The 21,897-nt window shown below is 43.8% G+C and overlaps 1 protein-coding gene across 17 annotated transcripts in view; it reads left to right on the forward strand.

Annotated features, from left to right (window-relative positions):
* The window catches only part of LOC144936108 (protein furry homolog-like), a 267,791-nt gene extending 246,377 nt beyond the window's left edge, over positions 1 to 21,414 (forward strand). For 10 of the 17 annotated variants that reach the window (XM_078862979.1, XM_078862980.1, XM_078862964.1 and 7 more), the window contains 10 exons: positions 290 to 382; positions 3,271 to 3,470; positions 4,229 to 4,412; positions 5,376 to 5,525; positions 6,925 to 7,023; positions 8,120 to 8,212; positions 9,531 to 9,548; positions 10,654 to 10,875; positions 12,266 to 12,501; positions 15,213 to 21,414. In XM_078862979.1, coding sequence (XP_078719105.1) covers positions 290 to 382; positions 3,271 to 3,470; positions 4,229 to 4,412; positions 5,376 to 5,525; positions 6,925 to 7,023; positions 8,120 to 8,212; positions 9,531 to 9,548; positions 10,654 to 10,875; positions 12,266 to 12,501; positions 15,213 to 15,471 — 1,554 coding nt within the window. In that variant the 3' untranslated portion in view covers positions 15,472 to 21,414. Of the gene's footprint in view, positions 1 to 289; positions 383 to 3,270; positions 3,471 to 4,228; positions 4,413 to 5,375; positions 5,526 to 6,924; positions 7,024 to 8,119; positions 8,213 to 9,530; positions 9,549 to 10,586; positions 10,876 to 12,265; positions 12,502 to 15,212 lie in introns of all 17 variants that reach the window. The other 7 variants (XM_078862970.1, XM_078862981.1, XM_078862967.1 and 4 more) reach the window with 6 other exon arrangements.
* The last annotated feature ends 483 nt before the right edge of the window (positions 21,415 to 21,897 follow it).

The raw sequence follows: 21,897 nt of genomic DNA on the forward strand, positions 1-21,897 counted from the left end.
GATTTTGCTCGAATCATCGGTGCTTCAGGGGGCTCTTCCGAGGTGGATGACGGACCAATAAGTGGTGGCTGTGACAATGTGAACCTTTTGACTTCTACTATTATCTACTTTGGACAGAATTGTTATTTCATAGAAAACCTTTTTTTTTTGCAGTTTATAGAGGCACAATGTCTGGTGCTTGGAACAAATAAACATGGCTCTTTACCCTTTGGGTCTTTCAGTAAAAAAAGCGCCTGCCCCCACGGGTTGCACGGCACTCACCCCGTCATGTCTGCTTTGTGCTTCACAGTTGGCGCATGACTTGCCCGGAGAGGACGTCTCTTATACTCAGCAAACAGATGCACAGAGCAGCGATCTTGTGGCTAGCCTGCTTGGGCATGAGGTGGGCGATCAGTGGATTGGATAGCTTTCTGCTTGGGCCTCTATAAACTCATTACCCTATCCCTTCCTATCTGTGTTTGTGTCTGTTTGTGTAAATTCTCTTCCGTGTATAAACACGCTCCTTTTTGGGTGTTCAGGGCTGTGCATTTGGGAAGCTTTGCAGATGAACTTTTGATTTGCTTTTCTTTTGCATAATCTAGGATGCATTTTTCATTATAATCTGTGAATATTACGTGTGACGTGGGGAGTCCCTTAAATTGCCTTCAACCTGCATGCTGGAAAAACTTGAATTCTGCACAGCTTTTTTTTTTGCGCACTCTAGGCTGTTCCAATTATGAAATTCGTAGTTTGTTAAAATATGTACGTATCAAATTGACTGAAATGTGACACATTTTAGTGTAAATGTAATAATCACCATTGCATTGTGCCAAAAGCAATGTTTTTAATTAATGTTGCCAATTGTATTTTGAAGTAATATATCTGTTATTAGGTGTTAAACAAATATGCCATGGAGCCAAAACATATAGCCATGCGCCTTTAATTCACCCTCGGCTGTTTAAAAATAACCCAATCATATCTTCAGACTTTGGTCTCTGGGATATATTTTTTTTGTATGCATGCAAACCCCATGCATAAAGGGCCTAGAATGAGGGTCGATCAAAAGCTATTGCCTACCTCTTGATTTTCCCTCGGGTGGTGGTTCTTTGTAATCGATACAAATCTTGCATAACTCTGAGCTTGCATGATTGGTGCAAAAAAAAAGCTAGCCAGCTGCATTTGCAAACGAACCTCTAATCGACCCAATGAAGACCTGAAGCTACAGAATTTTTCTCCAAAACCTGCAACTTTCAACGAAGCCCTCTGTAAAGGTTGGTATTGTTTAATCCACGCCATTTTTGCTTCTTTCAGTGCTGCCCAGATACATTTTCGGAGTTGCATGCTCAAACAAAATTGGAATCGAACTGGGAGCTTGCATGACTCGGCATAAAATGATTGGGTTGTTGTCTTTTTTTATTTACCCTTTTAAAATTGGCATAGATTGTACACGTTGAAGCTTTAAAGTGCTAACGAAATGCTATGTTTTATTCAGCGACGTACTGTCAAATATAGGGTGGCTGAATGGCCTAGCAGTTGGCATGCGAGCCAATTGAGTCTGTTTGCATGGATATGCTATTTTTATTTCTGCAACTGCCCATCAATTTGTGGAGGAATGAGCACAGTAGTCTTTTGTTACGGAAGCTGCCTACGTCATTCACCATGAGGTTACCATGTGCCAGAAATTCTAAATGGGGGGAGAAAAAAAATCTCCATTTCTTCCTGCCCTATCAAGCTATAGGTTGACGTTCCTCTCTGTCAGCAGCCCTTGGGAAGTGGTAGAAATTCCACATTATCATGACATGGGCCAGTCTATCCATAGGTTGCCTGTAGTTGGCTTCCACGAAAATGGTGCTCATATAATTAGCACCAGAGTTTGAATGGGTCGGATCCACTGCGGGTTTGCACTCACAATCTTCTAATTGTGAATCAAGGACATTTGCCAAAATGCCACCCAGCCCAATTAATTGTAATTGATTGATATCAAAATAAACTAAATATGATAGAAATATAGCATGCGAGCTTACAGGCTTATTTTAATCTTCTCTTTCTTTAAAGCTTTCGGTGTGATAAATGAGGCAGTGCCTGTTTAACGTTCGGATATTCGAGCTGGGTTAAGGAAAGATAAAGTGTTTGTGTATGTCTGTTTCTTTGCTTTGTGAGTAATGCAAGCGAGCCTAGATGTGTGCATCGATTGCGGTGCTCTTGTTTCCAAAGCTTGTTTGTACGCATGGCACACATTGCAAGTGTGGGGCATAGCGTTGGTGCAACAGCACTGCCTTTGTGTGTAGTGTGTGGGTGTGCCCTCATTAATCAAGAGGATCTTCAGTAGCTCGCTGTTCAAAAACACGCGCTTGCAATCGGATGGTTACATGTTCAAATCCTACTCGGGTGTATACTTGGTCCATCCCTCTAAGCTCATGAAATGAGTGCCAATTTGTGGGAAGTAAACATTAACTTTTAATATTCTATGATTCTTTTGGTAAAGTCACGTAGATAGAAAAAATAATAACAATAAAATAATAAAAATAAAGTAAATAAAAATATCACGACGTTTTGATCGCAACACAAGCGGTCGTCATCAGGAACAGGGAGGTTAGCTTCTGAGGGAAAGCTGTTTATAAAGGTTTAGAGATGGGCGGGGCAGCTAATGTTAATGTAGGAGAAGGCTCCGACACCGGCAGTAGGTCTACACCAATCAAAGCATTGCACCTCGCTCCACACACCCACACTGCTGACGTGGAGGTTGACAAGAAAACACAAATCAAGTCATGACCCAAAGTGGTTGATGACATCTTTACAATGATTGCTCAGTCTATAACTTTTAATTTACACCACTGGCTCAGGGCTACCTATGGGGATTAGTACGAGCCCATGCTCATTTGGGCAAAAAGACAATTTTATTTCCTCGACCTCACCCTGGGATAACTTTCCCTAAGGGAATACTTGGCGTAGAAGCATAAACTGATCTCGAGCACCATGTTGTGCACAGTCAACATTGGTCATGTGTTGGAGAGATGGGCCCCTGCCATAGGATTCAAAGAATTTCCACTGGCCACCTTTTTGTGACCAACAAAAATGAGTGAAATCCCTTTTTTCTCATTTGAGCGGGGAGACAGTTCGACTTTTTTTCAACTGAATTGGCATTAACGGATAGCCAGGAGAGGGATGGCGACAATGGTCATGTTTGTACGTACATTGAACTTCTTTCACGCCGTACGTGCTGATCGGAGGTGCGGCGGGGGGGGGGGGGCATCGAACGAACTAATTAAACGCGGAACCTCTTGACCGCAGGCGGCCTGCGACGACGCCTGCGATAAGGCCCAGCGGGAGGAGCAAGCCGTGGACAGCGAGGAGTCCCTCACCGCCCAGCCCACCGTCTTCTTCCTGTGCGACGGCGATCCCGCTGACGACATTACCGACAACCTCCTCGCCTCCCCCCACTCCGACGACGGCCGCGATGACGACGATGAAAGCCAGTCGGTGCAGTGGAAGTGAGTGCACGCGCCTGTCATGTTTGTTTATAAGTCCATTGTCTCTCCTCTGGCCGCTATGGTCTGAAATTCCACACAAATCTCTCATTGTTCTCTACACCAATCCCCCCCCCTCTCTCTATTTAAGGCCTCGACATAGAGGCGCTGTCTCTCTGTTGGTCTATGTTGTGTCTCTCTGTGTGTCTCTGTGTTATCTCTCTCTGCTTGTGTGTATGTCTATGTGTCTCCATGTCTGTGTTTTTTCTCAAATTTAGCAATCTTTGGAAGAACGTAATCAACCTGGTAGGGTGTTGACTGTTGTGTTAGCCGACTCTCTGTGTTGTATTGCATTATATTTCCAAGTTTACTATGTTTGTTTTCTCATTCATTCTTACCTGACGACGGTTGCTTGTGTTGCAATCGAAACGTCGTATTCTATTATTATTGAATAAATTTTCTTTCTACTTGACTTTACTGAAAGAACCAAAGAGTAGTGTTACTCATGTGAAGTGTGAGAGGTGGCATTCGCACACCACCATTATGTAACCGTCAAATGTATCTCTCCTCCTTTATGATAATTTTCTTTAAACCACATGTGCTCGTAATTCGCATGTTCCACTATCAGGTTCACCCCCTCTGACATAAACCTTGCTTGAGTCACGTTGCTTCAGCGAGATTGTTTAGACGTGAAACCGATTTCATGTGTGTATACTCTCCCCCCCCACACCACCCTGGCCTTCCCTGCTTCCTCTTAAAACCCGTCGCGATCGCTCCACCAGTGAGCCCGAGCCAGCCTCACCGCCGCCACCTGCTCCGTTCTTCTCGGCGATCCTTGCCGCGTTTTGCCCGGCGCCGTGCGACGACGCCGAGGGGACGTGGCGCCGCCACCTGGCCCAGCTCATGGCCGACGCTGATGGCTCCTGCGCCGTCTACACCTTCCTCGTCTTCTCGGCCCTCTTCCAGGTGTCCACATCGTCCCCCCCGCCCCCATCAGCACCGCCATCACAAAGCCGTGAGGAGGATTAGGGTTGCCACCTCCAAGGTGACAAAAACGTCACATGTTCGTCGTAAAGATTTTTTGGGTTAGATCACGTAAATTGAAATGTGCCATTATATTTACGCGTTCTGACCCAAAAAATTATTAATCATATCGGTCGCGAAAGTCTCTGTGTTATATTGACTGTCACATATATATTGTTTAAAGAATAATATCTTACAATACCGGAAAAGGGTAGAACTGCATGTGCATGCATTGTCTCCAGTGGTGCTGTTGTTACGCAATTGACAAAATACGGGATGGCCAATTTCCTTGGAACACTTATACATATCCCAGAACAGCGACTTCAAAGAGGGGATGATAATGGGAAGATCAGGGCAAGTGGCAACCAATTCTAGGATGCTATAATTGTGTTGCCGACGCAGTTCTGTAATGATTAAAAAACTAAACACATGAAATATGAATGGCTAATGTGTTGGTTATGTGTGCCTGTGCACAACCATCAACGCGCTGTTACGTTTGTCTTAGTTTATGTGGATTCAAAGGGCAATGCATAATGATAAAATTTCTGATAATTTCCCAATGCAATTTTGATTTTATTGCCATCTTTTATGTTAAAACATATGACACTATTACAACTCTGGAGTAAATTGTAACCTATACATAATCTAAATGCAGAAACATCGTGACACAGTGGCAGTCTTATTCCACGCAGTAATCATCCTAGCATTTGGGAGACATTTAACGCAACGTACATTTTTCAGTTGCCCCTAAAGTGCAGTGGTTCTTAACCTGGGGGGTGCAAGATGCTGTTGCTGAGAACCAAAGGGGTGCAGTAAAGGTTAAGAACCACTGCCTTAAAAGGACAGTTTTGCAATTATTGAAACGTCCCTTCCCCCACCCTGTTCCATTTACCGTGTGGTGTGCAGAGCATTCAGAGCAAGTTTTGCCTGCTCACCAACGACGTGGCCGGTTACCTGGGTGAGGGGCTGAATGGGATCGGCTCAAAGTTCACGAGTTCCCTGGAAGTTCTGCTCTCCTGTGCGGAGTGCCCCACGGTGTTTGTCGACGCCGAGACGGTGAGCCAGTGGCCGCCCTCGCGTGCGTTTCCCTCTCACTCTCTGTCTCTGCTGCCCTGTCCATCCACCCGCTCGGCTGTGGGGAGCGGTGGTGTGTATGCTTGTGTGTGTGCGTGCGTGCGTGTATGTACGTTGTGGGGGAGCGGCAGTGTCGTGGTTAGTGTGCGTTGCGCTACAAACCCAGCAACCCGGGTTTGATTCCCGCTCACGGCCAACACCAGTGACGATTATCTGAACCAGTCATAGGCCTCTCCTCGGTCGACTCAAACTCAAATTAGTACCTCGTGCAGTGTGTAAACATCGCCACTCGGGAGACAGAGGTAGCCGGGCGTGGTGTTGACCACCCACCCCCTCGTGTGCCATATCAGCCTTCATAGGTGCTCATGAACAGTACTTGCTCCTAAAGTCTGTTAAGGCTACATGGGGGATATTTGTCTTTACCCCCTCCATCCACCCGCACAGCTGATGTCTGCTTCTGCTGTGTGTATGTCTATTATTAGTTTTCGAACGGGTGTTCTTAAAAACCTTCCTTCAAAATATATCCTGAAGCAGAAGATTAGTGCTGGATACAAACACATTTGCAAACGTGATTTGTAACTTTGATCCTTACCACCTATGTATCGATAGTTACATTTTAATGTGCCACACTCCAGTCCAGTATTTGCGAGTCGTTATGACTGTCATATTCTGCAGATGTTTTCCCATCCAACCTTTTCACATATCTGCCTGTACCTCCCGAGTCCTAGGATTCTCTTGCCGCACAGGCTTGTTGTTTTACTGTATTTGGGGAACCACGGTGGCGAGATGTCAACTACTACCTCGCCTGGCATACAGGGGTTTGTGGGTTCGATCCTGATCCAGACGCCTTTATATTTGGAGTTTGCATGTCCTCTCTGTGGTCACGTGGATTTTTTTTCGGGTCCTCTGGTTTTACACTCCGATTAGCTATCATTTGTGGCCAGGTCACTTCTGAAAATGAGCTATATAGCTTAGTGGGCTTTACCTGGTAAAATAAAAAGTTTAGTTTGTACCTGATTCAAAATTAAAGATTGCAGGTCTCAGAAAGATGGTAATGAATCTCACCTAAATCTCAGAGTATTAGAAAATGTACATCGTATGTAGGTATTTTGGATGCGTGTATGTGAGTAATGTGTGTTCACATATCAGCGTTTGGTTGTACCATTGGCTTGTGTAGTCAGTGGCCACTTATTTATGTCACTATTTCAATACCGGCACCAACATTTACAGCTTCTCCCATTACACACTTCTAATTGTGCCTCCTGCAAAATTAGGCCTAATTCAGATTCCTACTTTGTGATCCTTGATGGTACTTTTCTGATTCGTTTTGATAAAAACACGTGAATGAGATGTTATGTCCCGTGCTGTGCCTGCCTCTTAGCTGGTGTCCTGTAATCTGCTGGAGAAGCTGAAGTTCAGTGTTCTTGAGCTGCAGGAACACCTCGACACATACAACAACCGGCGAGACACCACCAAGCAGGTGCGTGCATGGAGGGAGGTGCCTTTTAAAAATACATTGTGCCACGCACCAGACCCCTGACAGTGCTTTGCCATTCCATTTCCACCCTCCCCACCGCCCTCCCGCCCCTATTCTGCCTTTCCCCTCCCCCTCTACCCCGACTCGCTAAAAAATAGTTCAGCCCAGAGTGCCAATTTGATGCGGGAAAGCACAGGTGGTGTACAATGCAGAGATTCGGCACAATGTACTTGATTGGTATGGATGTAAATGTACGTGTCAAAGAAAAAATGAGTGTATAACAACACACCACAGCACATTGTGCCGGGTATGTAATTTCGTCTGGGCTGTGTACATTATAAGCCACACTTGCACCAGCGGCATCTCTTACAATGGCACGATCTAAATTAAAACTAAACATTTTTAAATATTTTTTTAGGTAAGGCCCACTGAGCTATAAAGCTTTTTTTCATAAGGGACCTGGCCACAAATTATAGGTCAACAAAGTGGCTTATCATGCGGACATTTATAGCAGCCAAATACTCGAATGTTTCTAAATGTGGAGGGGAAAACCGAAGAACCCGGAGAAAAATCCGCATGACCATGGGGAGAGAGAGAGAGAGAGACATGCAAACTCCAAATATACAGCAGGCGTCAGGCTCTGGATCAAACCCACGATCTCCTGTAAACCAGGCGAGGTAATTGACATATTGTCACCATGGTACCCATGCTCAAACCAGCGCTTAAAACATGCGTGGGGGAATATATATTTTTTTTCTCCAATTGGCTACCCTCCTCCCCGCTCCCCACCCTACTTAACCAGAATATGTGCCCTCCTCGTGTGAATAAATTCCCTGTTGGGAGAGTCGCTAGCCCAGAGGACACAACCCTCAGATGGCCCCCACACTTCCCCCCCCCCTCCCTGCTGAGTGGTCTCTCCCCTGTAACTGTCGTATATGCAATGGGTCCAAAAAAAGGTACATGGGGGAAACAAAATCCAAAAGTATAAATGAAAGCCTACATTTTGACTTGGATGTCTCCACGCTGTGCCAAGAAGACACTGCCATCTCTAATTGGACGCCTCCTGTTGCTACATTTCCCCCCCCCCCGTCTCCCGCAGTGGCTGGAAGAGTGTCGGAGAACATTCCCTTCAGAGGAGGCCATGCACCCAGAGATGTTGATGCAGCACCAAAGGAGCTCCCTGGATGAAAAGGTAAGGCGGTTGTGGCAAGATTGGATAATTGCGTGCAATTGCCCAATTTTCTTCGGCACACAGCAGCAACAATTGTTTTCATTGTACAATTGTGATAATGAAATTATGAAGCTATAAAAATACAAATGTTCTCAGGCAACGGTTGAAGATGAGGATATGCAAGTACCAAGGGTAGTGAGTCCCAACCTTTTTTGCTTGTTATGCATCCCCTACCTGACCTCTCAACACTCGGTGTACCCCTGCCAGCATATCGTTATATATACTTAAACAAACCAAGTGGTTTATTTTCTATTTATTATTTGTATACTTCAAATAATTGACACGTCAACACATTCTACACTCAACACGTACGACGTTAAAAACCTGAACAACGATTAGCTAATCCCACGTAACAGATTAGGATTTGCGAGTGCACGCACGTGGAGTGGCACGGCCGAGTGACCCCTTGCGTGACCGCCGAGAAACATCCCGGGCGCCTGTATATCCCTCCTTGGGGGGCTCGCGCACCACGGGTTGGGAACCGCTGTGGACTAGTCGACTTGTGGGTATTTAACACGTAGGCTTTCGCGACCTATATTATTCATAACAAAAGTTATTTTGGGTTGGATCTTGTAAATATAAACGTGTTGTTGACCCACCACCACCCCGACACATCCAATTACAAAAGGTTTGTCACTTAAACAAAACCGGTTGTGTGTTGGGGAGTGAAATGTTGTGGGTTTACTCACCAGTAAACCCACAGCGTCTTACTGACTGGTCACCGGGCTTCTAGTCGAGTGTGTTAGCCACTGTGCACCGCCATTCCACCCTTTGCATTTAATAAAAAGGTTCAGTATAGCCGACAAGGGGATATTCACATGCATGTTTATTTGTCACGAGTATGGGATTGTAAGTTCCCGTTGCTCCACAATCTCAGCAATTTCTGTAACATAAATTATTCTACGCTCTTTAGCCTGAAAACTAAATTCAAGTGCTGTGTATGTGTTAATCAATGGGCTGAGTGTACCCTTTATGAAATTAACTTTCTTCTCATTAAAACGTGGCTGGGGACTGAATGGTTTTTTTTTAGCTTGGCAAGATTGTTTAAAATCGTTATGGGCTTAATGCATCCATTTGTACAAAATGTACCTTAAATATGAACTCACCCATGCATGCTGTCCAACACAATTAAACCTTCTGAAAGTAATTACTGTGTGTACACACACTGACACACGCGTGTGTGCGTGTTTTTGCATCTCTAACCACTACTCATTCACGTGTCTGTGTGCATTTCTTTCTGTGTGTCCTCTTCCTTTTTCCTACTTTCCTGCCTGCTTAGCAAATGGAAACACTAGCAGTAAGTTGCTGATGATAACACCTCCTCCATTCGATCTGCAGTCCAAACACGCGTCCACATTTGCTCATCGTCCAAATCAACGTAACACTCGTTCACACGCACCCTGTCGTGCGTGTGCTCTCGGATGGGATGGGAATACTTGTGCATGAATTCTCGCTCTATTCCAGCGCGAGCGTATACCAATCGCAGCCACAGTCTTTGTTGTCTCACTTTGCTTTCTCTTCCTCTTATGCATTTATGTTCTGTTGCTCACGCATTATATTTGTATTCAAATCCTAGTCGGGGGTCGATCCAGGAAAGTGTTCCTCCTGCCTTGATACAATGACTTGTGGAAGTCAACAGTGGTTGTCCTATGGAGAGGCTGGCCCAGGTCCTTGGAATGTGAAATGTTTACGATTTGCTCAGGGCCTCCAATGACTTCACTTGACATTTCAGTTTGTGTGGAATGATGTGTAAATGATTCACCAATAATAAAATTGTTTTCTCTCTCCTTCCTGTCTCTGAATCTCTCCCACAATCCTCTGCTCTTATCCTACTCCTGCCATCGTGCATCAAAAAACCAAACTCCCTACCTGTTTGTATCGCTCACTCCAACTCCATCATCAACTCCTCACCATTCCTGAACCTGCTTCCTTACATCCCTCTATCTCCTACTCGAAAACCTCCTTTGCTTATCTGTTTTTCGATTTTATTATTAATCTTCTATTGCTTCTATTGTTTCGTCTTTCTTTGTCCTCTGAATCATCTGTGTTTTATCATTTTCTTATTCATCTCCAATTGCCTTATTCAATTTATTCCGTTATTGAATATTTCTCTATTGTCTTATTCACCTCCGATTGCAATCGTCCATCTCAATCTATCTTCTCGCATTGTCTTATCCACGTTACACTTTCTCCTCCATTCTTTTCTCTCTCTCTCTATCCATCACCCCAACTATCCTCTCACTTGGCACCTACTTGCTCCCTCCTCATCCAACTCCTCCTTGCCACCACACACAACCCTAAACATCTCTCCCACTACGATTCTCCACTCCCATCGACTCCCTCGCCCGCATCGCCTCTGCCTGCCTCTCTGGACCCCGCTGCCCCTTCACTCCCGGCCCCTGGTCTCGCCATCTTTGCCTCCGTCCCGGCATCCCTCCCCCCTGGACCCCCACGACCGCCGTGCGTCCCTGCTCGCTCCGCGGCCGCTGTTGCCCACGGCCGGGCACGCCCAGCGTCTCGAGCTCTGTCGCCGCCTTTACAAGCTGCACTTCCAGCTGCTGCTGCTCTTCCAGGCTTACTGCAAGCTCATCAGCCAAGTGGAAGCCGTGCGGTCGTTACCCTCGGTAATGCGCCGCGACCTACGCTCGGTTTGTTTTTAGAAGCACCGAGGAGCGTGCGCCGTCCACTGGGCGATGTGGCGCAGCCCTCTCTGGTGTGTGTGCGTTTTGTTGTTGTTGTGGGGCGCGGTAGTGTAGCGGTTAGCATGTGCACTGCTGTACGAATCGGTCAAACCCGGGTTCGATTCCCGCTCATGGCCAACACCAATGACGGTTATCTGAACCGGTCCTGGACCTCCCCTAGGTCGAATCAGCCTCAAATCAGTACCTAGTGCGATGTGTAAAAAACATTTCCACGAGGGAGAAAGACAGCCAGGGAAGGTGCTCGCCACTCACCTCCCTCGTGTGCCATTCGTGCCTTCTAAGGTGCTCGCTAATAGAACTTGCCCCAACAGTCTGTTGAGTTTATACTGGGGGGTTTTTGTCTTTGTGTTTTTTTTGGGTCGTACCTTAGTGCCATTCAAGACGACGGTCCAGATTGTTTCGCTCTATGTGCTCGGAGCTTCTTCGGAAACCGACGTACACGACATGTCACTCAGGAACTGAAGAAGCTCCCAGCGAATGGAACAAATGTCTTGCCGATTTCTACGTGTGTGTGTGCACGTTTAACTTCTTTCGCATCGTACATAGCCAACCGTGATAATTGGAGGTGTGGTGGAAGGACAACAAACTAAGTGCAAAAAGCTATTGTATAAAAAATTGTTTTCACTCTAGATTTAAAAGTGCATCGCTCCCAGTGGCCTCCAAATATCGGAAAGAAGAATGTTACAGACGGCCGCAGAATCGCATCTGAAAGCGCGCGATGCGGTGACCGTCTTTGTTCAGTTGTTAGCCACAAGCCGCTGCGAGAGCTTGCGGGTCGCTCCACATCCATCTACAAAGTCAATGTAACACTCGCGAAAGTCAGAGTGAGCAGTCAGAGCATCTGCATGGATTAGTAATGTCTGGATTTTTGCCCTGATGATGCGTAACGTTGTATTTAGCGCAACGTCACATGTCTCATTGATACATTTGGGTTGTGAGGATTGTTTTTCAACTCAACGGTGAGCTGCACGGTTTCTAATATCACGGATATGGCCAGATCATTTTGTGGCCTGACCAAAAGCTCAATTCTAATTTAAAATATCGGCTGCAAAACCTACTTGTTATGTTCTTCTACATTTATGTGGTGAGCAGACCATTGTTCAGTCAAATCAATCTATTTTTCATTAACACCATTCTGGCACGAATCTGTCCCAAAAGGCACCATCACAGTTTAACAAAAGAAAATGTAATCAAGTTGTTGCTGTCAGTTGGTTGTTGTATGCAAGCGATACAGAGACATGTTTTGAGATTGCGTCATTCTGGCCTCAATAGGGGTTCATTGGGGCTAAACTTCTGTTGTTTGTCCTGTCAGCTGCTCGACATGTCCGAGGAGATGGAGAGGCTGAGGGTGGGCTTGCGGGCGGCCTCCGTGAGCCAAACGGGAGAGGCAGACGGGGAGAGCCGAGCGGAGAGCGGAGGCCAGGGGGCCGAGGCTCCACAGCAGCCGGAAGGGTCCTGCAGCTGCCCCGAGGCGGCCATCCAGTGCCTGATCGAGTGCCTGAAAAACTGGGAACTTAAAAGGTCCCTGGTCCTCACTCAGTCCTTCAGGTGATGCAACCCCTCCTTTCTGGCATTCAAATGGAACGAACGCCGTTACCTTTTGACCAAATCACCTGGAATGTACCTGACCTTGTCGGATGTCAGAAGCTAAGCAAGGTGTGAGTCTGGATTGTGCTTGGATGATGTGAATGGACCCCACCGTGTTATCTGGGTAACAGAGCATAGTGCAGTAAAATCCATTCTTACTCTTTGGTTCTTTCGGTAAAGTCACGTAGGTATAAAATAAAACAAAATAAATTAAACCACGACGTTTCGGGCGCAACGCAAGCGTCCGTCATCAGGTTGGACAACCATAGCAAGAAACACTTCAGCAATTGTTTCTTGCTGTGGTTGTCCCACCTGATGACGGATGCTTGTGTTGTGCCTGAAACATCGTGAATTATTTTATTTTATATCTACGTGACTTTACGGAAAGAACCAAAGAGTATGGATCCCTGCAGTCACGAAAACTTAAAATCTAGATTAAAATCCATTCTCGTCCTCGCATTATGTGCCCCCATCCTCCCCACCTTCAGCAACCTGGACTGTTCAGCTTGGTGAAGTATGGTAGAATAACTCGCACTGCCCAGTCGATTGACAAGAGTGGCTGTACACATACGTATATCCATCGTCTTCATAACTTTAAAGAAATATGTGTAATGTAATGTTGCTCTTCTCGGTATGACGTTAATCAAATGTGTATTGCTGTGAACTTTGGATTGGAGCAGCAAATAGATTTTGGTGAAGATATGTTGAATGAGTGTGTGTTGCGTTGTTAAATCCTGCTTGTGCGCTCTTTTCTATTCATCCGTGTAACTGTTCAGAGCCCAAAAAACTAATTTCACAATGTTTTGTGACTCGAAAAGTGCATCTGTCACAGCATGCGCTTGTTCTTATGCCGGTGAAAAGGACAAAAAAAACCACAATGGCATTTGTGTGAAAGGATTGATATCGTTACTGACATTTTTGTTCTCAAAAAAAAGTTGACGTATATATTTGTCGTATCTTGCAATTATATATTTAAATGAAGCTTGTGTTCACTTGTTTTATGCTGTTTTATAACAGAAAGATAAATGGCAAAGTAATGATTCAGGTGGTCGTTATTCGTTGCTAACAGAGATATTGTATTTGTCAATTGCTTGAAATAGCTTTGTGTGGAATATAAATCTATAGGTGACCTCTATAAGCCCAAGATCGAAAGTCCACGTATCTTTGGTAGGGGTCAATCTCTCTGTAGGACAATTCATGTTGATTTCCCAAAGGTAGTGCTCATCGAAACCGCAGAGCGATTGTTGTGAACTAAAAACGTATTTGTCTAAATGGTAACTTAATTATGGCTATTTTATTCAATGTGCACACATTTGACAATCACATCAGCCCACACAAGTTAATCAAACTAGAACATATTTCATGGAAGTCAACAGATTTCCTGTTGCAAGACTTCAAATATCGAATATGGAAGTACTACTCTGTGATCAGAGACAAAAAAAAATTAGATCAGCACAATGATTGATTAAATGTGTCGTAGCCCTCCACCACCCGACACGGCCATTCAGTAAAAAATGTGTCACGTTTACAAAAGTCAAAGAGTTCACTACTTTAGCCCACCGGTGTGTTGAAGAGTGAATCCACAACATTTACAATTTTTGAGTACGACGTTTCACTGGTAATTACATCCAGCATCATCGGGCAATTTGCCAGAATAGTGAAGCCCTCCACCTGCTCCCGGTCTTAAATAGAGCAGCAGCAGGGTGACGTCATTTAACCCATTCAGGTACAGTGATTTCTAAATGAGTCACTCTTCAACACACCGGTGGGCTAAAGTAGTGAACTATTTTGTCTTTGTCAACGTGACACTTTTTTACTGATTGGCCGTGTCGGGTGATGGGAGGGCTACAACACATTTATAAATAACGCGATCTAACCCAAAAACGTTTATTATGAATAATATTGGTCGCGAAAGCCTACGTGTATTATGCATTGTTGTAGAGCGTTATGGATAAAAGGTCACACACTGCTGCTGAGAGAATGTTTCCTACTCTTCCACGCTCGCCAGACATCTATGAAGAGTTAACAGCATTGTGGGAATAGAATTACGGGTAACAATTTATGTCAACAGACCGACATTCTCTGTCTGCACATACCCTTACAAATAACACATTTTTGTTAGTTATTGGCCTATTGCCTTTCAAGACCAAAAAACATGTCAGCTGTATGTGGAGACACTGAACAGAGATGTTTTATACATATATACAGGGTGGCTCAAAAGTCAGGACACAGGATTTTTATATTTATTTTAACAAATGCACAAATTGACTTCTATTCACATGAATGCATGCATTTTCTGTTGATTTTTTGTATGATTCCAGATGTAATCTTTGACCATTGATCAATTTTGTTTCGTCTCAATGCATTCAGGGTTCTTGGTCGAGTTTTGTCAACGACGGATTTGATATAACCCCATGGGACAAAGACAAATCGATAGTAACCATGATGATAGATGCAATCTGAACTTAAATAATAAACTAAACATTTTAATTCCAGTGTTAAAATTAACTTAATAACCCCGTGGGCTCTGACTTTCGGGGGCCACACTGTAGATATACTTGTCCAATTAATTTCACAAATTGGTAAATTATTAAGCGATTGCGTAAGTAACGCACTTGAATGCACCAAAAACATATTTCCTCCTCCCCCCCCCCCCACCGTGCTTGCAACAGGTCTACGTGGCCCGATGACATATTCGGCCGCTCGGAGGATGACATGGTGCGGACGCTGCTCAACATCTACTTCCGGCACCAGACGCTTGGCCAGACGGGGGCGCTCGCCGTGGTGGGCTCCAACCACGACCTCACGATGGCGTGCACCAAGCTCACCGCCATCAACCTGCAGCTGAGCCAGGCTCTCCGGCAAGCTCAGGCTCTTGGCTGTCTCATCGGCCCCTCGGGAAACAAGCAGATCCTGAGCACCAGCTTCTGAGAATCTTCCGCTTCGGCCCGTGTGTTGCGGCGGGGAGTAACACGTTAGTTGTTTGATGTAAATTCGTTACTCCCAAGGCGGGCAGCGATGATCCCATGGCCATTCTGATCCCGTGGCTGGATGCTCCCAGGTTTTGAGGTCCAGGCTGGAAGGCGACATTGGGGGGCACCCTTATTAATTGGCGACATAAAATACAGGTTCGTTGGTGAGGTCATCTTACGTGTGAGGCTCGGGATAAATAGCCCATCCCCCCCCCCCCCACCTTATGTTGCAGTCCTGATCCAATGCTGTTGCTCTCTTTTCAGTTTTTTTTATTCAGCATGTACGAGTTGCTTTCTTTTATGATTACTTTAATTTTTGAGAATTTTAAAATGCCTAAACCTCCTAAAAAGGGGGAAATTATTTGTCGGCAGTTTGAGGATAATGTGGAGGACAGCAGAAGCCAATTTATGTGGGTTATACCACAACGAGCTTACATTTGCGGTTTAGTGCCACACTTTCTGAGGTGAACGAAGTCGCTCTACGAGCATTGGGCAATGCTCATCACTGTTGGAGACCTTCAGCCATTGGTGGAAATTACACATTTCTATGACGGGAGGCAGTCTTGATATAGGACAAACCACTGTTGACTTCCCAATACTTGGTGGTCAGTATTTATCGACCCAGAGAGGTATTGGGCTAACTCAACCCCTGACCGAGATTTTAACTTCGCACCCTTCCAATTGTGAGTCAATCGTTTCAACCACAGAGCCCACCGAGATTAACGTCTTCAGTGTCCGACGAACCTACTGTACGTTCAGCCACAGTAATCGTGGAAGTAATCGGCTTCTCAGATTACATTACAGATATACCGCATGTTTGCATTAATCACATTGCTCAATTAGACACCGATTTATTTTCACATGTAACCCACGTGTGTGGTATGCACACCTGCACTTGTGTGCATGTGCATGATTGCGTAAGCAGGTCTGCTCTTTTTTTTATGGTGTATAGGTTTTTTGGGGAGGGAGGTGCGTGAGGTTGGTACATTTACAGGAAACCGCATGCACGGCACGTTGCAGGAAAACCCTGCTGAAATTGAATAATTATGCTTTAATCATGGAATAAGTAAACAGATTTGCATCGAATCATCGAAATCTGTATTTAGACTGCAGAAGGAATCCGATGAGCTATGAAGCTCTTTTTCACAAATGTCCAGTATGGGTGGGTCAGCAAGTTAGAACTCTCTCATTCAACCAAACAAATTAGGTGTTTCCAGACACACATTGACACTGGCACTCAGCATAAGGACGTTCTGAAAGTTACGGTAATACAGCTTAGAGGAGGGTTGCAAATAGTTCAAACGACTCGTATTAGTGGTGTTGTTATAACTTGAGCATCATGTTGGCACAAGCAAGCACTTGATGCGCAGTGGGAGAGCATTAAAGGGAAAACTCCGTCTGTTTTACTTAGAGTCCACAGCACCTCGTTCTCTGATCACCACGCATCGATTCATTCAAATTTGTATTTTTTTTACGATTCAATTGAATTGTGATAATTTTAAAATTACGTCTAAATCTAAAAAAAAGGAGGGTTAGGGGCAATGACGGTGGAAGTCATCCTTCACCGAAATTAATATTCTGCCGCAGAGTAATGATTGGTTCACGTTATCGGAAATGTTTAGTCATTTGCAAATGTACAATGTTAATAACAAGATCCTCCACAGAGACCAGGGTCCTACTAAGGCTGGCAACTGCGCACGGGCTGGTGCGACGGGCAACTGATATTTAGATACTGCGTTGAATGCTACTTTTTAAGGCTTAGGCAACCTGGTAAACATCCATGATCCACTCAAATAACACTTGCGACCCTTATACACGGCCGGGAATCGGACGCAGGTCACCAGGATCGTAGTGCAGTTAACCACCACACCACCACCACTTGTCACATCTACACATATATGCATAGTATGTGTGTGTATATATTTGTGTATGTATATATACTTGTATATGTACACCCAAGTGTAGACTATATATATACCTAAATGCACACGTGTGTTACATTATATGCATATGTTGTGTTGTAGCTTTACAAAAAAAAGAGCTCTAATCAAATACTGTACGAATTTAAAGCGCAATGTTTCCTCTTGGTCTTGCGAGTGATGATGTGGTTTTGTAATCACTGAACTTAACCCTATGTTATACTCTTCCGTGCAAAACTGCCCACGTGCCCAAGGCGTCAATTACTCGCACATCGTGCTCATTGTGAATGATGCATTGACGGAACCACCAGGATGGCGAGAGCCGTGGTCGTGTAACCCTTGCATGCAGTGCTTCATTTATGACTGGTGACCAGGTGCGTAATCCTTTTCCAGGCTGCACTGCTGCAGCATTTGTACCAAAAGTTCAGCGGCGATGATGCTTCAACTGAGACGATACTAAATGCGTGTAAATATATACATGTATATATGTGCGTGTGTTTATACGTGTATCTGTGTTCAAGTATGCACAGTAGATTGTTTTATATATATACTTGCATATAACTATTACTCGGGCCTAATACATTGCACAGAATGGACCCCCCTTTGCCCAGCATCCCAAGATACACCAAAGTGGATACACTGTACTTTAATTACCCCCCCAAAAAATGATAACACATTTCCCACCAATATTCAGTTGTGCAGTCAAACAAAGAGCATCATTTCTGCGCAAGTCGTTTCGCTTCCTCTCGCCGTGTGTCGATGTAACCACATTTCACGCCGTCTCTCTCTCGCTGCTTTTAAACGATTCAAAGCCACCTTCATCACGGTCACGGAACTTTTATTTTGTGACATTTCAATGTTTTTGCTCTCCTGCCCCAACTCCCCCACAAAAAAAATGCCGATTGGTGTCAAGAGAAGTCAACATTTTACAACAATCATAATGCGATGCGCAAGTCACCATGCATATTTAACTTTTTGGAAAATCAAAATAGATTATGATTAATACGCTTTTTGATATAAAATATCTTGGGGTGAGGGGGGGTATAAGGGGTCTTTGTTGTATGCTTCTTTTTTGTTGCACGAATTTGTTTTGTTTTTGAGTCACATCTCTTTAAGTGGCTCCCTGATCGTTTTCTGGTTGCTTGCTTGTGAAATCAATGGTTTCGAAGGCTCATGTGTTGTCGGTGATGCCTACAGAACAATGCCTTACAGCATAGAATATTCATGGTAAAGAGTGTGGTTATGATTGGAATGTTTTGATTTTTTGCATGATCTTCGAGACTACTCTAAAAATCACGAGCTGCTTGTTATCACACTGTATTATATAAGGGCTATAAAACAATTACACTTAACTGATGCTTAAGGTATTTGAGGCATTGTGGCGATAAATTCCTTGCGCACAAAATTTGGTGCTTTAAAAACATTTGGAAAACAACTCTGTATTTAGTGCTTGCTGTCTTGAAGTAGTTTTAGGCCTAAATGAGGTTATGTAAGCATACACATGTGAGCTGCATACGTGCCACAAAACAATAGTGGAAGTACTATCACGTCTTGATGTATTGTATATTTAGAATGTTTTCAGGTTACAGGGTGCCCTATACATCTAAAAAAAAACTGCTTATCTTATACGGAGCGTAGTGTTCGTATACGCACGTGTACGCTTATGTGTATGCATGTGTTTGTGCATTTGCGTGCGTGTGTTAATCCGTGCATGTGCGTGCGGTTGTGGGCTAAAGGTTGCCGCGACAGGTTAAGGAGGCAGGCTAAGGAGGCCGAGTGCGTCCCACCAATTGATGAAGGTTTAAATACTCCGTCGTTACATGCCTCGCTCGAGTCATCGTAGAGATGAGCCAATTATTTTACTCTTTAAAAAGCCGGGTCGCACGGCCAGCACCACCAGAATTGAGGCTGAGACATTGTGTACTCTTTTCTCCAGCGCAATTTGCCACTGAATTAGTTGAAGCGCTAGCCCGCTTTTTCATGTCCATGCTCAGAAAACTCTTAATTGATGGAATGTGGGGACACGACGTTATAATTCAAATTGAGTAAATAATGACATTTAGCGAAGGCATGCCTAGGAAATCATTTCTACTGCAATTGCCATTCTACACTGTTCAATTGTGATATGATTCATCAATGCAAAAAGGGATTATTTATGTTGAAGCTAGTATATATAAAATTGCTATGAATCGCTTTTAAGGCAGTGGTAGATTTGGCAAAACAAGACTGCCCACAGAGGCTATATATTTTTTGCAATGTTTGTTTTTCAAGCATGTGTTTTTTTAGTTGTATTGTTTAGGTCGCCAGGCTACTATGTTATGCAGTGGTCTCTTGACTCCGCAAATGCATGTGGCCAACATTTTTAAAGCATTGCTGAATGTACTATTGGGACGCGAACTTTTTATAGATCTGGATTCTCATAGCTTGCCATCGGTATCTTGTGATGATCCAAAGTGTGTTTTTGCTGTTGCTTTTAAATAACGATAGCAATTATTTAAACAATCAAGGCAATTCAGAATATGTATTTATACTGGAGGAATCCGATGAGCCTATATGGCTCTTTTTCACAGTTGTCAATTAGGGCCTTCGTGGTCCAAATAACACTTGGTAGTGCTCGTATCCATTGGCGCCGGTGCTGCAAGTGGTGGAATTTCCACATCGTGTTGGACACCGGTATCTGCATGAAACAATCACTGTTGACTTCCAACAAAGTGGTACTTTATAGTCCCCAGATGGATAAGTGGCTGAATTTATATAGAATCACGATTTGAGCTTACATCATTGATAATCGTGTTCTCTAATAATAAACTACAATTACTGCATTCATATATGTGTATGTACCACTTATGAGCAATATTGCAAGTATTTGTTCACGCCGGTTTAGCTTAAAACTCAAGGGGGAGGTTGCATGAGGGAGCAACTGGTGATCCTTGTTTTTCATAATTTAATACTTGCAGTCACTGTAAAATGTGTGCTTTTAGAGAGGATAATGATCTACGGGTTGATAGATGTCACAGAACATATAATATCCACTGAAAAGCACACTACACATTGCTGTTGCCCATGTTTCTGTAAATAAAAAACGCATCAGTTGTCCATTTAATTTAAAGCCCCACATCGTTACAATAGTACCGCCCAATGACAATTGAATGTAATAGTTACTAACAAAATATCGTGAACAATCAAGTTTCATATATTAATTGATACTATCATGAAATCAGCTGAGAATCCAGGTCTGTATAGTTTTGTGTTCATTGTGAAGGCAAAACAAAGTTGCTCTGCACTGGATAAAAACATATGCACAATTTTGTTTTAAATGTTTTGAAAGTAGTTCTTCTGGATTTAATGTTCTACATCTATAATCAAAAGTGGATTATTTAACTTCACCAATAACTCTGTATGTAACGAACCAGCGAACACCTTAACAGATCCTAAGCAAAGTGCAGCATCCAATAGAACTAAAACTCTTATTGAGTGCTAATATGTACAGAGATATATTATAACCTAGCCAGCTTCATTCAGATATCTGTCAGTTTGTAGTTATATTTTCTCTCCCTTTTTATTTAAAAACTAATTAATTTTATCTTGTAGATTCTCGCCGAGGGGTTTTTAAATGCTGTTGTGTTCGATAGGCTAGATGAAGCAGACCTCATTTGCACTACTGAAGGCCTTGGCATGCGTTGTGTCCAATTGATAAGCGTGTTTGTGTCGTGAACTCATGTCAGTGGAATGCAGGTCTATCATAACGAAAACATTTAATTAAAAAAATAAGCAAATGTTCTGTAACTATAAAAGAATATATACCGCCTTACAAGTATGATTCCTTGCATATAAGGAGGAAACGCAACTGTAACTAAGTTAAAACACTGTACATATTTTGAAACGTGTATAAACAAAAAGGGAGGAGCTGTCATTGTTTTTTTTCTCTCTCTGTAAAATCTGTAATGTGAAAATACAAAAGAATAAAAACTTATTTCAATTCATTGCAAGTCTTTCCCCGTGGCTTTTCTCACCAAAGAGGGCGAACTGCTCTGTGTAATATTCAATGGCTGGTATGCTGCAAGCTCAAAGATGACACTCGGAAAACACTTGACATTTCATACTAAGGACGCTTCCCAACCTACGATTACACTTACGTCGTTGCATGCAGTGCAACGTCGCATATCGCAAATCCTTCCAGCTGACCGATGAGCCCGCCCTCACCGGGTGCGCCATTATTTGTGCGCGGTTATCTTCCGTAGATTAAGTTATCCCACTCTCTCCAGTAGCTCTGCTATATCCACTTCTGTGTAGGTTGTGCTCTCCCATGAATGGTCGTAACTGTTCTTGCTGGAGACTCAAATAAATTCTGAATCTCGTGAAATGGTTCTGATAATGCAATCACCAGCATAAAAACATTGATGGAGGGGGGGGGTAGTTGTAAATATATAAAGGTTTGTTTTTAAAGACCCAAGAACGTGGTGGGT

This window comes from Lampetra fluviatilis, chromosome 15 (genome assembly GCF_964198595.1).
Source record: "Lampetra fluviatilis chromosome 15, kcLamFluv1.1, whole genome shotgun sequence".
In the NCBI taxonomy this organism is placed as follows: domain Eukaryota; kingdom Metazoa; phylum Chordata; class Hyperoartia; order Petromyzontiformes; family Petromyzontidae; genus Lampetra; species Lampetra fluviatilis.